We start from the raw sequence: 13451 nt of genomic DNA, 5'->3' as shown, positions 1-13451 counted from the left end.
CCTCTCCCCCTCCCTCTCCAGTCCAAAGAGCAGTCAGGGTTCCCTGCCCTGTGGAAAGTCCAAGGTCCTCCCCCCTCCATCCTGGTCTAGGAAGGTGAACATCCAAACTGGTTAGGCTCCCACCAAGCCAGCACATGAAGTAGGATCAAAACCCCGTGTCATTGTCCTTGGCTTCTCATCAGCCCTCATTGTTCGCCATGATCAGAGAGTCCAGTTTTATCCCATGCTTTTTCAGTCCCAGTCCAGCTGGCCTTGGTGAGCTCTCAATAGATCAGCCCCACTGTCTCAGTGGGTGGGTGTACCCCTCGTGGTCCTGACATCCTTGCTCGTGTTCTCCCTCCATCCGCTCCTCATTGGGACCTTGGGAACTCAGTCCGGTGCTCCAATGTGGGTCTCTGTCTCTATCTCCATCCATCTCCAGATGAAGGTTCTATGGTGATATGCAAGATATTCATCAGTGTGGCTATAGGAAAGGACCATTTCAGGCTCCCTCTTCTCAGCTGCCCAAGGACATAGCTGGGGACATCTCCTTGGACACCTGGGAACCCCTCTAGAGTCAAGTCTCTTGCCAACCCTAAGGTGGCTCCCTTAATTAGGATATATATTTCTCTGCTTCCGTGTCCACCCTTCCTTTATCCCAACCGTCCCATTCCCCCAAGCTCCCCCATCCTCCCCTTTGAAAGTAGTTGTTCCATTTTGTATTCATTTTTCTTTTTTCTTTAAATAGAAGGAAACCAAAGGAATGATCTCATTAAAAGTAATTCCTAATCAGCAGAGTCGTCTTCCTGCACTACAGGTATGTAATACAATTTTCTCTGTTGTGCTGTTTTGTGTTCTTTGAGATTTTATTAAAAGTGACACAATTCTATAACTAAGTTCTGAGTCTCTTACAGGTGTTTATCCGCTTGGTGTAGAATCCTATTATGCATTCTCTCAACTAAAATATAAGAGCTCATCTCTTTTTCTTTTTTCTTTTCTTTTCTTTCTTATTTCTGTATGCTTGTTCATTTCTGTCCAGTGCACATGTGTGGATGGCAGAGGACAACCTTGGGTGTTATTCCTCAGGTGTCATTCATCTTTGTCTATATGTAGGGGGTGTCCTATGAGTGTGTGTGTGCATGAATACATGTGTGTGTATATGAGAGTGGAGGCTAGAGGTTGATATTAAATATGTTTTCTTTACCTCACTTCACCTTTATTTTTTTGAAGCAGGGAACCTGAAATTTACTAATTTGGATAGAATGGTTGGCCAATGAGCTTCAGGTATTCACATGTCTCTTCCCTAACCCTCTTCCCCTAGTACTGGAATTACAGGGAGCACATCATCGTGCCTGGCCTTTTGAGTGGACTCTGGGAATCTAAACTTAGGTCCTCATGGTTGTGTGGTAGTCACTTTATCAACTGAGATATCTCACTAGTTTCCCTTTTTTTGAGACAGAGTTCCACTGAACCCCATAAAAGTGTATGACACTAAGCTTAATTTTTTAATGTGAGTTCTGAGGATCAAACTGAGTTTGATCCTTGGAAGGTAAGCACTACATCAACTCAACACTCAGCACTTTATTCCTTTTTCTTTGAGGAAGAAGACAATGGTGGAGGTGATAGGAACAGGTTATTAGTAGTTGAGGAATAGATGGGACAGGACCTTGGAAAATGGATGTGCAAAAGGTTTGGTTTTTAAAAATATCTCAGGTTGGAGAGATGGTCGAGGACCTGAGTTTGGTTCATAGTACCCACATCAGGTACCTCACAGTAGTCTGTCTATAACTCTAGCTCTAGGGGATCTGATCTTCTGGTCTCCGCAGGCAACTGCACATGTGTACACATAAGTAAAAACAAATAAAAATAAATAAAATATCAAACCTGAAATTTCTATCATAGGTTACTTGTAGTATGATAGTACAGTCTTAAACTTTTAAATTGAAGTTTTGTTGTTTATGTACATACATGTAACAAAGTGAATAGATCACAAGTATAAAACTTGTATGTATTCATAAACTGAACACATAAATTGAGCCAATTCAAAATTCAGAATATTGTAGATGGAAGTTTCTGTCCTGCACAGTCCTGCAGCCTTTCAGTCACAGCAAAACACACATAGGCTTATATTAATTATAAACTGTTCTGCCTCTTAGCTCAACCATATTATTTAAGTAGTTCTTACAACTTAAATTAACCCATAATTCTTGTCTATGTTAGCCACGTGGCTTGGTACCTTTTATCAGTGAGGCTTTCTCATCTTGCTTTCTCTGCTTCTGGATAACAGCTACAGACTGAGCCTTTCCTCCTCTTAGAATTCTTCTAGTCTGTTCATCCTGCCTATACTTCCTGTCTCTCTACTGGCCAATCAGCATTTTATTAAACCAATAAAAATGACAAATCTTTACAGGGTACAAGAGCATTGTCCCACAGCAGAATATGTCCAGCATCTATGACACCTTATTACCACAACCCTGAGTTATAACATAAGAGAAGAGTTTTACTTCATTTTGAAATTTATATAAATTGAACTACATTGTAGGAATTCTTTTGAATGCCATTGCATTTATTCAGAATTGTATTTAAATTAATCATCCAGGTTACTTGTAGCAATATATGATTCAGTTTCTCTGATTCATTGTATAAATGTGCTGCAGTTACTCATCCATTCTGATACTACTGAGCTTTTAGGTTTCCAGCTTTTTTTGCTATGAACTTTGTTGGATGTGTGCTTTATACCTTTACTTTGGGGGATAGAATTGATGGGTTTTAAGGCACAGGTATGTTTTCATTTTAGAAGATATTGCCCAGCAGTCTTTGAAAGTAGTTGTTCCATATTATATTCTCAGATATACTTGTATGACACTTCTGTTTCTTCCATATTTTTCACCAAAATTTAGAATTGTCTGGTTTTGTTTGTTTGGCCATTATCTGGGGAATATTATGTCATAATTCTCATTGTATTTCTCTGATAATTGGGAAATGCTTCCTTTACTATTTATATTTTTTTGCCACTTAAATATACTTGTTTGGCAAAGCTTGAATTTTTTCTTACCAAATTGTAGGAGTCCCTCATATTTTCTGAAGTGAAGAGTCCTTTGTCATGTGTATCTCAAATATGCTCCTTTTTAATTTTCTTCATGGTACCATTAATGACTAAAGAAGATTCTAATTGACTAATGAAATCAAAATAGCTACCTTTTTCCCTCATATAATCAGCACTTTATGTTTGTTTAATTTTCTTTTTGCTTACAAGGTCAAAAGGACACACTTCTATATTTTTTTCTAAACCCATGTAGAATTAAATTGATTTTTGTGTAGGTTATTGTAAAGTAAGAGGTCAAGGTTTCAATTTTTCCATATGGATATCAGTAGACTCAATACTATTAATTGAAGTAAACATCCTGTTCATATGATATATGCCCCATCACTTTTATCATAAGTCATATATGTAGGCATATTTTGTGTAGTTGGTCTATGTATTTATCGCTGCATTAAATCTCCATATCATTTTGGAGAAAGGAGACATCTTTATAAAATCCCAGTAGAAGTGATGATGGTGTAATATTTTCTTTATTTCTCAGTATAGAAGAGAAATCTTTTAGTATTTCATTGTAAAGTATGTTGACTGTAGGTTTATTAGTTTATTTTTATTATTTTAATTATGTGTCTGTGTGTATGTGCATATGAGTGCAGGGGCTTATAGAGGCCAGAAGATTTCCCTGAAGCTAGTTGTGAGCCACCTAATATGGGTGCTGGGAGTCACACTCAGGTCCTCTGCAAGAGCAGTACTTGCCATCTTAACCATCCCTCCAGCCCCGAGCTATAAGGTTTTTGAAGGTATTCATTAGATTCAAGGAGCTACCTTCTGGTTTCTTTCTTTGTGTGTTACTAGTGACAAGATCATATGATTTTTCTCCATTTTATGTTAATGTCACAAACTTTGTGTTGCTGAATGAGATCCTGTTTGATTGTGACTTCATATCCTTATAATAAATTGCTGTGTTTGATGTACTATTTCATTTTGGATTTTTATATTCTTGATCCTCAGAGAAACTAGAAGATTTTTGTTAGATTTGGGTATTATGGTTATGAGTTTGGAGGCTTAAAGTTCCCTGCTATTTGTATTTTGGTAAGAATAACTTATTTCTTAAGCTCTTTCAAAATTTGACCAGAGAAGAACCATAGGATCTTGTCAAATGTATTGATGGGAAATTGTTCATAAGATTACATTTTGAGTGTGTGTATACATATACACATGTGTGTAGAGTTGTGTGTACTCTCAGAGACAGTGGAGGACGTTGGGTATTCTTCTTTGCCGCTCAATGACTTATTCCCTTGAAATAGGGTCTCTCACAATTTCAGTTAGGCTGAATGGCCAGCAAGTTTCTGAGATTCACCTATGTGCCACCATCTGTGGGCAGTCATGCTTGATTATCACAATATCCTATTAAAACCTTTTAAATATCTTTAAGAGCTTTACTAGTAAATTGGTTTTTTCTTTGGTTTTTTGAAACAGAGTCTTACAATGTAGCTCTGGCTGTCCTGGAACTCACTATGTAGACTAAGCTGGTCTTGAACTCACAGAGTCCACCTGCTAGAATTAAAGGAGTGGGCTATTATATGTGGCTTTTTTACTAGTAAACTGTAACCTTCCTGTTCTTAATTTCATTAATCTTTTCAAAGAGCCAGTTGACCCTTTTAGGTTTTCTCAATGGTGTTTTCTATTTAAATTCTTTCTGCTCGTTATTTCTTTCATTATTTGTTTGAGCTTTATTTATGCTCCTTAATGTTATTACCACAGATAACCATTGTCCAAGTTTGCTTTCTATTGCTATAACAGAACATTCTGACTTAAAACAACTTGGGAGGAAAGGGTTTATTTCAGCTTACATTTCAAGGTCACAATGTATCCAGCTAGGGTTGAAACTCAAAGCTGGAATCTGAGGCTGGAACACAGAGGAATGCCATTTACTAGCTTGCTCTCTTGATTGCTCTCTCCTGGCTTTCTTACACTAGCCCTCTTGCCCATATGATGATGCTGGGATGATGCTGCCCATAATGGTCTGGCTCCTCCCATATCAAGTCATCAGTCAACACAATTTGTAACAGACATGGCCACAGGCCACTCTGAAGCTATTCTTCAATTAAGGTTCCCTCTTCCCAGATTACTCTAGGTTATGTCAAGTTGATCATTAAAAACTAACCAAGAAAATCAGTATTAAATTCTAATATAAGTTCTTCTAGTCACTTTTTTCTATGACTTTTTTAAATTTTTGACCATTCTGGGTGTTATTTTGTTTAATAATGTTCTTATTTCATAGAGTCAGCAGGATTGCCAAGGACATTAGATATTTTACAAGTTGAGTTTTTGTGTGGTAATATACTCAGCAGATACTTAACCATTTATCATGAATAAATAGTATGTCTTAGGAAATTAAATTGTTTCTAATACTTCACTCTTAGAAATAATGCTGTGATACACATGCTTATCTACATAATCATTACAAGCAGCTCGTTTTATGTAAGATAAATGCATAGTAATCAAGGTAGGGAAAAAATGTCAACGTTTGAAGATGATAAACACATTTATATTGCTAGACTGTCCTCTAGAAAAGGGTTTATCAACTTTACCATATTTATAAGAGTATCTTGTCAAGGAAACAGATCCATTTCAGATGGATGGTAGCAGATCTGTACTCTGAGATGGACAACTGTGATTCAATAGCTGGCATTTCATGGAAGATACTTTCTTATTAAAAGAATCAGTTTGGGTTCTTTTCCAAACACAACAGTAAGTAGTTAGGAACATCCAAGCTGCACATGTTTGAGTCTCTGCTACCATTCTTGCCTCATTCCTGCTCATTTCCCATTTCCTTACAGTGGGACTTTTTATGTATATACTCTCTAGCCACTGGTGTTTTTCCTGAGGTATTCTTTGCCTTCTTTTACAGATGTTCATGAGAGCACAGTTCGACTATGATCCCAAAAAGGACAATCTTATCCCTTGTAAGGAGGCAGGACTGAAGTTTGTTACTGGAGACATTATCCAGATTATCAACAAAGATGACAGCAACTGGTGGCAGGGGCGGGTGGAAGGCTCTTCCAAGGAGTCTGCAGGATTGATCCCTTCTCCTGAGCTGCAGGAATGGTGAGCTACATTTGTGCTGGTGGAAAGCCCCTGCTGTAACTAATTGCTTAGCTTCAGAAATCTGTTTTGTGTATATTTTTCATTTTTCCTAAACATATGTCCTAGTTTGCTTTATGTAATGGATAAGGAATGGTTCACAGGAGTTGATATGGTTCATTTTATGGCCATTTATTGCAGGCAAAGGAACTAGTTATAGAGCCCTCCCCCTGCTTCCTGCATATCTTCAACCACTCAGTACTGTTTTAAGAAAACTTCTAAAACCGGCACATTTTAAGTATGTGTCCTTTATACAGATTCTTGTCCTCCAGTCAGATTGCTCACTTAGTGCAAGGCAGCCCCACATAACCATTAGAGTGGTAGAAAAATCCATATCCACTGCCTGTGGAAAATAACATTACAACCTCAAAGATTATTAGTTCAGACCTAATTATTTCTTTTTTTTGAGATTATACTATAATTACATAATTTCTCCCTTTCCTTTCTTCCTTCCAAACCTCTCATATATCCCTCTTTATACTTTTTGAAATTCATGGCCTCTTTTCACACACACACACACACACACACACACATTCCTAAATACATGAGTACAACCTATCCAGTTATCTATCCAATACCAAAAGGGTCAGCTCTGCAAACATACTATAGACCTTTAGTTTTAAGCCAGAATTCTATTGATCCCATTTCCAGTGATGATAAATAGCACCAAAACACGGGATATGTTTTGTAGAAATAAATTTTAATGTTAGAGCAACAGAGGAAATACAGTGCAGACCTTGAAAATATTAGTCAAAGCCTCGAGTATGCTGTCTGTGTCTTCTGGGCCATTTTCAGAGCTAACACCTGGTAATGAGCATTGGAAGATCAGGAAAGGCAGGTAACTTGAGAAAGACCCAAGAGGACACAAGGTGAAGCTGTGGCTCATGACTTATTAATGAGGCATGAATCAAGTTAGTAGGCTATAACAGGTATTTTTTTTTTTAAAGTGAGGATCAGGTATCATAGCTCAGGCCTGTAATTCAGAATGCTCAAGGCTGAGGCAGGTTCAGTGCCACCTGGGCTACATAGACCCTGTCTCAAAACAAAAGATAATGCATAGAAACATCAGCATAAATTACACAGTGATAGGTGGTATTCTTACTAAAGTTATTGCTTTAGCCATGTATGTGGTAATATATGCATACCTGTGCTTCATTTATAGATTAGAGTTGTATATTTCTTTATGGTGAAGTGAGTGTCAGCCTGATTTTCCAGCTCTCAACTCAAAGGTGGAAGAATAGGCTGCAATAAGAGGGGGAGGGATTATTTTTTTCCACTGCCAAGTACCTGGGTGACCACATAAAATTGCGGAGAAGAAAGGAAAAGAAGTGGGTGAGGCCATCTCTGCCTGAAAAACGTTACAGAGTCAAAGAAGTAGGTCAGTCTCAAAACTTAACTACAGAAAAGAAGGTAGGTATTCTAATCTGTCACATACTTTTATACTGAGTACCTACTGAGCTTTGGTCATTTGTTTCTCACAGGAGAGTGGCAAGTGTGGCTCAGTCTGCTCCAAATGAAGCTCCAAGCTGCAGTCCCTTTGGGAAGAAGAAGAAGTATAAAGACAAGTATCTGGCTAAGCACAGTTCAAGTAAGTTTTCTGTGGCTCCTTCCTCCAAGGTCCCAGTAGCATGAATGTTTCTCCACCTCTTTAACCAGAAGGAAAAAGGTGAGGATGCAGTATGCAATGGAATGTTTAGTATATAGAAAGTATTCCATTTCTTTTGGTTTTCCCTTATACATTTCATCTTCACAAACTCACTGCAGTCAGAAAGACAATGCCAATGCCTATTCTGGAAGGCTAGTAGTCTGTCCACTTTCTGATTTGTTTTATTATCTATCATACTTCCTTATCACATAGAAATATCCAACATCCCTCCTAGCAAACACCCCTAATTTCATGCATGGTCTCTCTCCCTTTATTTTTTTTTCTTTTTTGAAGCCAAGGCCTCAGTGCTAGGATTGCAGTCCTGCACCACCACACTCAACTATATCTCCTTGCTGGATCAGGTGTCAGCTCCTTAACCCCAGCCAGTGCTTTACCACTCCACCTCTGAAAATTAATATGGTTTGATTTTCTTTGTCTCTAGTTTTTGACCAGTTGGATGTTGTTTCCTATGAGGAAGTTGTCCGACTCCCTGCATTCAAGAGGAAGACCCTGGTTCTAATCGGTATCTTTTCACAGCTTTGCTAATTCAAGAGCACAATTCTGTCCTTATTTCCAATCCTGTATTATGTGTCCACCCTTCTTCAAGAAAGGCAGTGAGGAAAAAAATGAAGTGTGGTCTTTTGGATACTTCAACTTCATGTATTATAAATAAGTTTCTGGATCTTACAAGTAATCTATTTGGATCCAATTCTCATTACAAATTTTTCTACTTAGCATCTAATTCTTTTAGATTAGGTTTGCTATATTTGTCCACCTATTTGGTTGGCTTACAAAATAAACAAAAAGCTACACAGTAGCTGGTTCCTCTGTGGAAATAGCAATTATGTTCTACATGTTAACTTTTGAGCCTTAGAAAGACTTCTCCTCATGTAAATAGATACTAAGGAATTGGAGCTACAAGGTGGCCTCAAATCTTCTTGATAGCTCTAAGGACTGTTGTAACATCAAACTATTTTCATCTTGTAGCCACTCTGAGCACTGGGATATAGAAATCCATCTCCCATTCCCTGTATTGTTCCCACAAATGTTTTTAGATGAAAGTGATGGAAGGTTTTCTTTATCCTCACACAGGAGCCAGTGGGGTAGGTCGCAGCCATATTAAGAATGCTCTGCTCAGCCAGAATCCAGAGAAGTTTGTATACCCTGTCCCATGTAAGTATTTCTCAGGTGCCTTACAGGGGAACATTATGCCTAAGAGACAGGCAGCAATATCATATTACTGAATTTAGCATCAGTATTCTTCTGAAATGTCTTATGGTCCTGTTTTTTTTTAATGTTTAATAATGAGCACTGAAATTTTAGGGAATGGGGAGAAAAGTTCTTGGAAAATGTGAGGTCATGATTACAGTCTTTGGAATCCACATTGAAAAGCCTGGCATGGTGGCATGTACTTTGAACCCATGGAAGTGGAGATAGAAGATCTGTAGCTTTCTTGACTGTGCTCAAAGCCAATGAGAAGACCCTATCTTAAAAAGAAAAGAGGTGTACAGCTCCTGAGAAATGTTACCCAACATCTCCTTTATATATGAACATATGCGCCAACACACACACACAAAAAAAAACCTAAAAAATTAGAAACAAACATGTACTTATGAGCAGGCTGGGGAGAGGACTGCTAACCCTAAAAACATGAATTAGATCCCTAGATCCCACATGGTAGGAGAGAACTGGCTCCTACAGGTTGTCCTCTAACTTTCATATGCACATCATGGCATCTCTCTATCTCTCTCTCTCTCACACACACCAGTGTGTACTTATAATTGCTTGAAATAACAAAATAACTTGTTTTCTTCTCTTATTCCATATAACAGTACCTGTAGTAAACAACATTTTTTTAAAAATTATTGCCGGGCAGTGGTGGCACACACCTTTAATTCCAACTCTCAGGAAGCAGAGGCAGGCGGATCTCTGTGAATTCATTCAAGGCCAGCCTGGTCTACAGAGCAACTTGAAAGACAAGTTCCAAAGCTACACAGAGAAACCCTGACTGGAAAAAAAATTGTTGACAGAGGTTTCTGTCCCACCAGGTCCCACTCTGTTTAGTCCCAAGTAAATACACAGAAGCCTACATTAATTATAAACTGGTTAGTCTATTAGCTCAGGCTTCTTATTAATTCTGATACCTTTTATTAGGCCATTATTCTTGTCTGTGTAGGCCACGTGGCTTGGTAAATTTTTGGTGAGGCAGTCACATCTTCCTACCTCTGTGTCTGGATGATGACTGCAGACTGCCTCTTTCCTCTTCCCGGAATTGCCCTGCCTCTACTTCCTGCCTGGTCACCCCACCTATACTTCCTACCTGACTACTGGCCAGTCAGCATTTATTTAAAACACAAGTGACAGGGTACAGACCATTGTTCCATGGCACAAAATTAAGACTGTGAATGGGGGCTAAAGAGATGGCTCAGCGGTTAACAGCCCTACCTGCTCTTCCAAAGGTCCTGAGTTCAATTCCCAGCAACCACATGGTGGCTCACAACCATCTGTAATGAGATCTGGTGCCCTCTTGAGGAAGAGAGGTCAGTCATCCTTATCAACTTAGACCATGAAACCCAATATGGACAAGTTCAACACAACTGCCATATACAGGCTGCCCCCCTCATGCATGGTAGAATGTGCCTTAAATCTCAGCACTGGGGAGGCAGAGGCAGGTGTATCTCTAAGTTCAAGGCCACCCTGGTCTAGGACATGAGTTTCAGGACAGCAAGAGGTACACAGAGAAACCTCTCTTGAAAAACCAAAAAGAAAAAATACTAAGCAAGAACTTTTACATGTATTACTTTATAAATGATTTCTCAGTGCCCTCTACTGTCTATCTAATTATCTGTTCTTTCCTTCCACCGTACGTGGTTCCTGGAGTCGAACTCAGGTCATAAGCTTTCTGTGGCAAGTGCTTTTACCTACTGAGAAATTGCCAGCCCTAACATTTTAACAAAATGTTTAAATCAAACCAATGTGTTCTTCTTTCCATGTCATAAAACAGAAACAGGGCTGGAGAGATAGCTCTGTGACTGAGTGCTTGCTTTTCTTGCAGAAGACCAGAGTTTGCTTCCCAGAACCCAACATTAGGCATTTTACAAACACCTGTACCTGCAGATCTAAGGTACAGATTTAAGGCGTTCAGTTCATCCCACAGCGCCAAAAGTGGCCCACTAGGCACTTGCATTCCACGCGCCCGGCTCCACGCCAGTGAGTCGGGCTTCTTACCCATTTAAAGTTTGAGAATAGGTTGACATCGTTTCGGCCCCAAGACCTCTAATCATTCGCTTTACCGGATAAAACTGTGTTCTGCGAGAGCGCCAGCTATCCTGAGGGAAACTTCGGAGGGAACCAGCTACTAGATGGTTCGATTAGTCTTTCGCCCCTATACCCAGGTCGGACGACCGATTTGCACGTCAGGACCGCTACGGACCTCCACCAGAGTTTCCTCTGGCTTCACCCTGCCCAGGCATAGTTCACCATATGCCTTATTCTGGCCTTCATGGGCATAACATACATGTGCACACACACATATAAACTATTTTTCTAAAGAAACCAGATTTCCAGAAATTCTCTACCACAGCCTGTAGATTTATATTAAGTTTTAGCTTTCATTTCTAAGTTTCAGTATTCCTGGGTTCGTTGGCTTTATGTGGGAAGAATGATGTAAATATTCTGCCTGGGGCTGTCTCTTGAATTTTAAATATATTCTGGGTGGAAGGATTTTCTTGTCTGTACTACATCCTAACATCAGCCCTTCAGGAGTTCATGGGAAGAACATCTATTATATTATCTGCCCCAAACATGGGTAGGGTTTCCATACAGACACTTTGGGCCAAGCCATTAAGAGATGGCAAGAATCAAGAGAGTCCTTGTACACAGATACAACACGGCCACCAAGGAAGAATGAAGAAGATGGAAAGGAATATCACTTCATCTCAACAGAGGAAATGACAAGGAACATCTCTGCCAACGAGTTCTTGGAGTTTGGCAGCTATCAGGGCAACATGTTTGGCACTAAATTCGAAACAGTGCACCAGATTCATAAGCAGGACAAGATTGCCATCCTTGACATTGAGCCCCAGGTGGGTAGGCACACAAAGGCAAGAACAGTGGGTTCACCCATATAATGGGAGGAGGGGCGATGAAAAGTAGAGCTCCTGGAAACTTGGAAGTTCAGGTTTGCTTCCTAAATTTTTAATGGAGCCAGCCTGATGCAAAAACAGTAGTAACTGGAAACAATGCTAAGTGGTATTGGGGATTGGTAATGCTTTATTAGAAAGAATACACTTTAACAGACAGCTGGGTTTGTTGTTTCTTTTTTTCCTTCATTTCCTAGACCCTGAAGATTGTTCGGACAGCTGAGCTTTCACCTTTCATTGTGTTCATCGAACCTACTGATCAGGGCACTCAGGTGGGAAATGGGTCATGCAAGGTGGGTGGAGGTTCACTCCTTCTAGATCGTGGTTAGCTGTTTCCTCCAAGGTTAAGACAAAAGGGCATGCATACTTCATTCAAGAGATAGTAATTAAACAAGTCACGCCGTCATTGTCCTAGATAATACAGATGTTATAACTAAGATGGACAGTTAAGTAAATCTTGAATCTGATGAGACTCATGACAGAGCAGAGGGAGCTATGAAGGACAAGTGTGGCACCAGAACCACCATGGGGTACAGTATGGCTACAAAGGGAAAGGAGTCTGCAAGAGTGGCTGTTTGCTTTCCTCTATAGCATGTCATTATACCGAAAACAAAATAAGAAACCTCTATAGCATGTCATTCATTACATTTTAAATTTTTTTGCCTATATTTTATAAGTGTGGCAGTTCACTTTGTTTTACTGTAAGAGATTATTTTCTTACTATTGAGAGTCACAATTCCACCATTTGAGGAGGGATAAAAGGAGGATCAAGAGTCCAGCGCCTTAGTTAAGTTAAAGCTCAAGGCCAGTCTGGACTACCAAGAGTTTGAGGCCAGCCTGGGCTAGAGTTCAAAGTCAGAACATATATATTGAGACTGTCAAACGAACAAAACAGCTGTTTGTGTTGCTTGTGTATGAATTTTCTGGCTGTCCTTAGTTCTTGTTTCCACCAGGTTAGTAGTTTCTTATCATTCATTCCTTTCTAATTCTGTACTTGGGTATTTCACTCTGATGTTAAAAGTATCCCCACCACCACTACCATGGCATGTATTTCTCTATACATTTTTACTAACGCTAAACATTGGAGCTAGAAGCCTATTGTCAATAATCTTTGTCCTTATCCTAGGGTTACAAGTCAGTAGTTGTTAAAAATGGCTTTTCCATGTACAAAGGGATGAGGCTTAAGTGGATGGTGCTAATGAAGCCTATGCTAGGTTGCTACTGGCCTTTCAGAGGGCTCTATTTATAATTAGGAGTAATTTGGGATCCTTTAGTACAGTTGTTCTCAACCTGTGGGCCACAACATCTTTGGCAAACACTATCAATGAAAATAATTTGATGTTTAGAGGTCACAACATAAAGAACTGTTTTAGCCAGGTGGTGGTGGTGCATGCCTTTAATCCCAGTTTGGGAGGCAGAGGCAGGTGGATCTTGGTTGGCCTAGTCTACAGAGCAAGTTCCAGGATAGCAAGGACTGTTACACCGAGAAACCGTGTCT

At 39.5% G+C, this 13451-nt stretch overlaps 1 protein-coding gene across 4 annotated transcripts in view; it reads left to right on the top strand.

Moving 5' to 3' along the window:
• The window catches only part of Mpp1 (MAGUK p55 scaffold protein 1), a 29624-nt gene extending 16182 nt beyond the window's left edge, over positions 1-13442 (top strand). For 2 of the 4 annotated variants that reach the window (XM_050124949.1, XM_050124952.1), the window contains 7 exons: positions 728-796; positions 5934-6130; positions 7648-7754; positions 8254-8334; positions 8904-8984; positions 11694-11896; positions 12151-13442. In XM_050124949.1, coding sequence (XP_049980906.1) covers positions 728-796; positions 5934-6130; positions 7648-7754; positions 8254-8334; positions 8904-8984; positions 11694-11896; positions 12151-12282 — 870 coding nt within the window. In that variant the 3' untranslated portion in view covers positions 12283-13442. Of the gene's footprint in view, positions 1-727; positions 797-5933; positions 6131-7647; positions 7755-8253; positions 8335-8903; positions 8985-10270; positions 11223-11693; positions 11897-12150 lie in introns of those variants that run through there. The other 2 variants (XM_050124950.1, XM_050124953.1) reach the window with 2 other exon arrangements.
• The last annotated feature ends 9 nt before the right edge of the window (positions 13443-13451 follow it).

Source organism: Alexandromys fortis, unplaced genomic scaffold (assembly GCF_014885135.2).
Source record: "Alexandromys fortis isolate MF-2015 unplaced genomic scaffold, M_Fortis_MF-2015_v1.1 scaffold_225, whole genome shotgun sequence".
Lineage (NCBI taxonomy): Eukaryota > Metazoa > Chordata > Mammalia > Rodentia > Cricetidae > Alexandromys > Alexandromys fortis.
The sequence above is the reverse complement of the archived record's forward strand: the minus strand, read 5'-3'. Positions and strand labels throughout refer to the sequence as shown.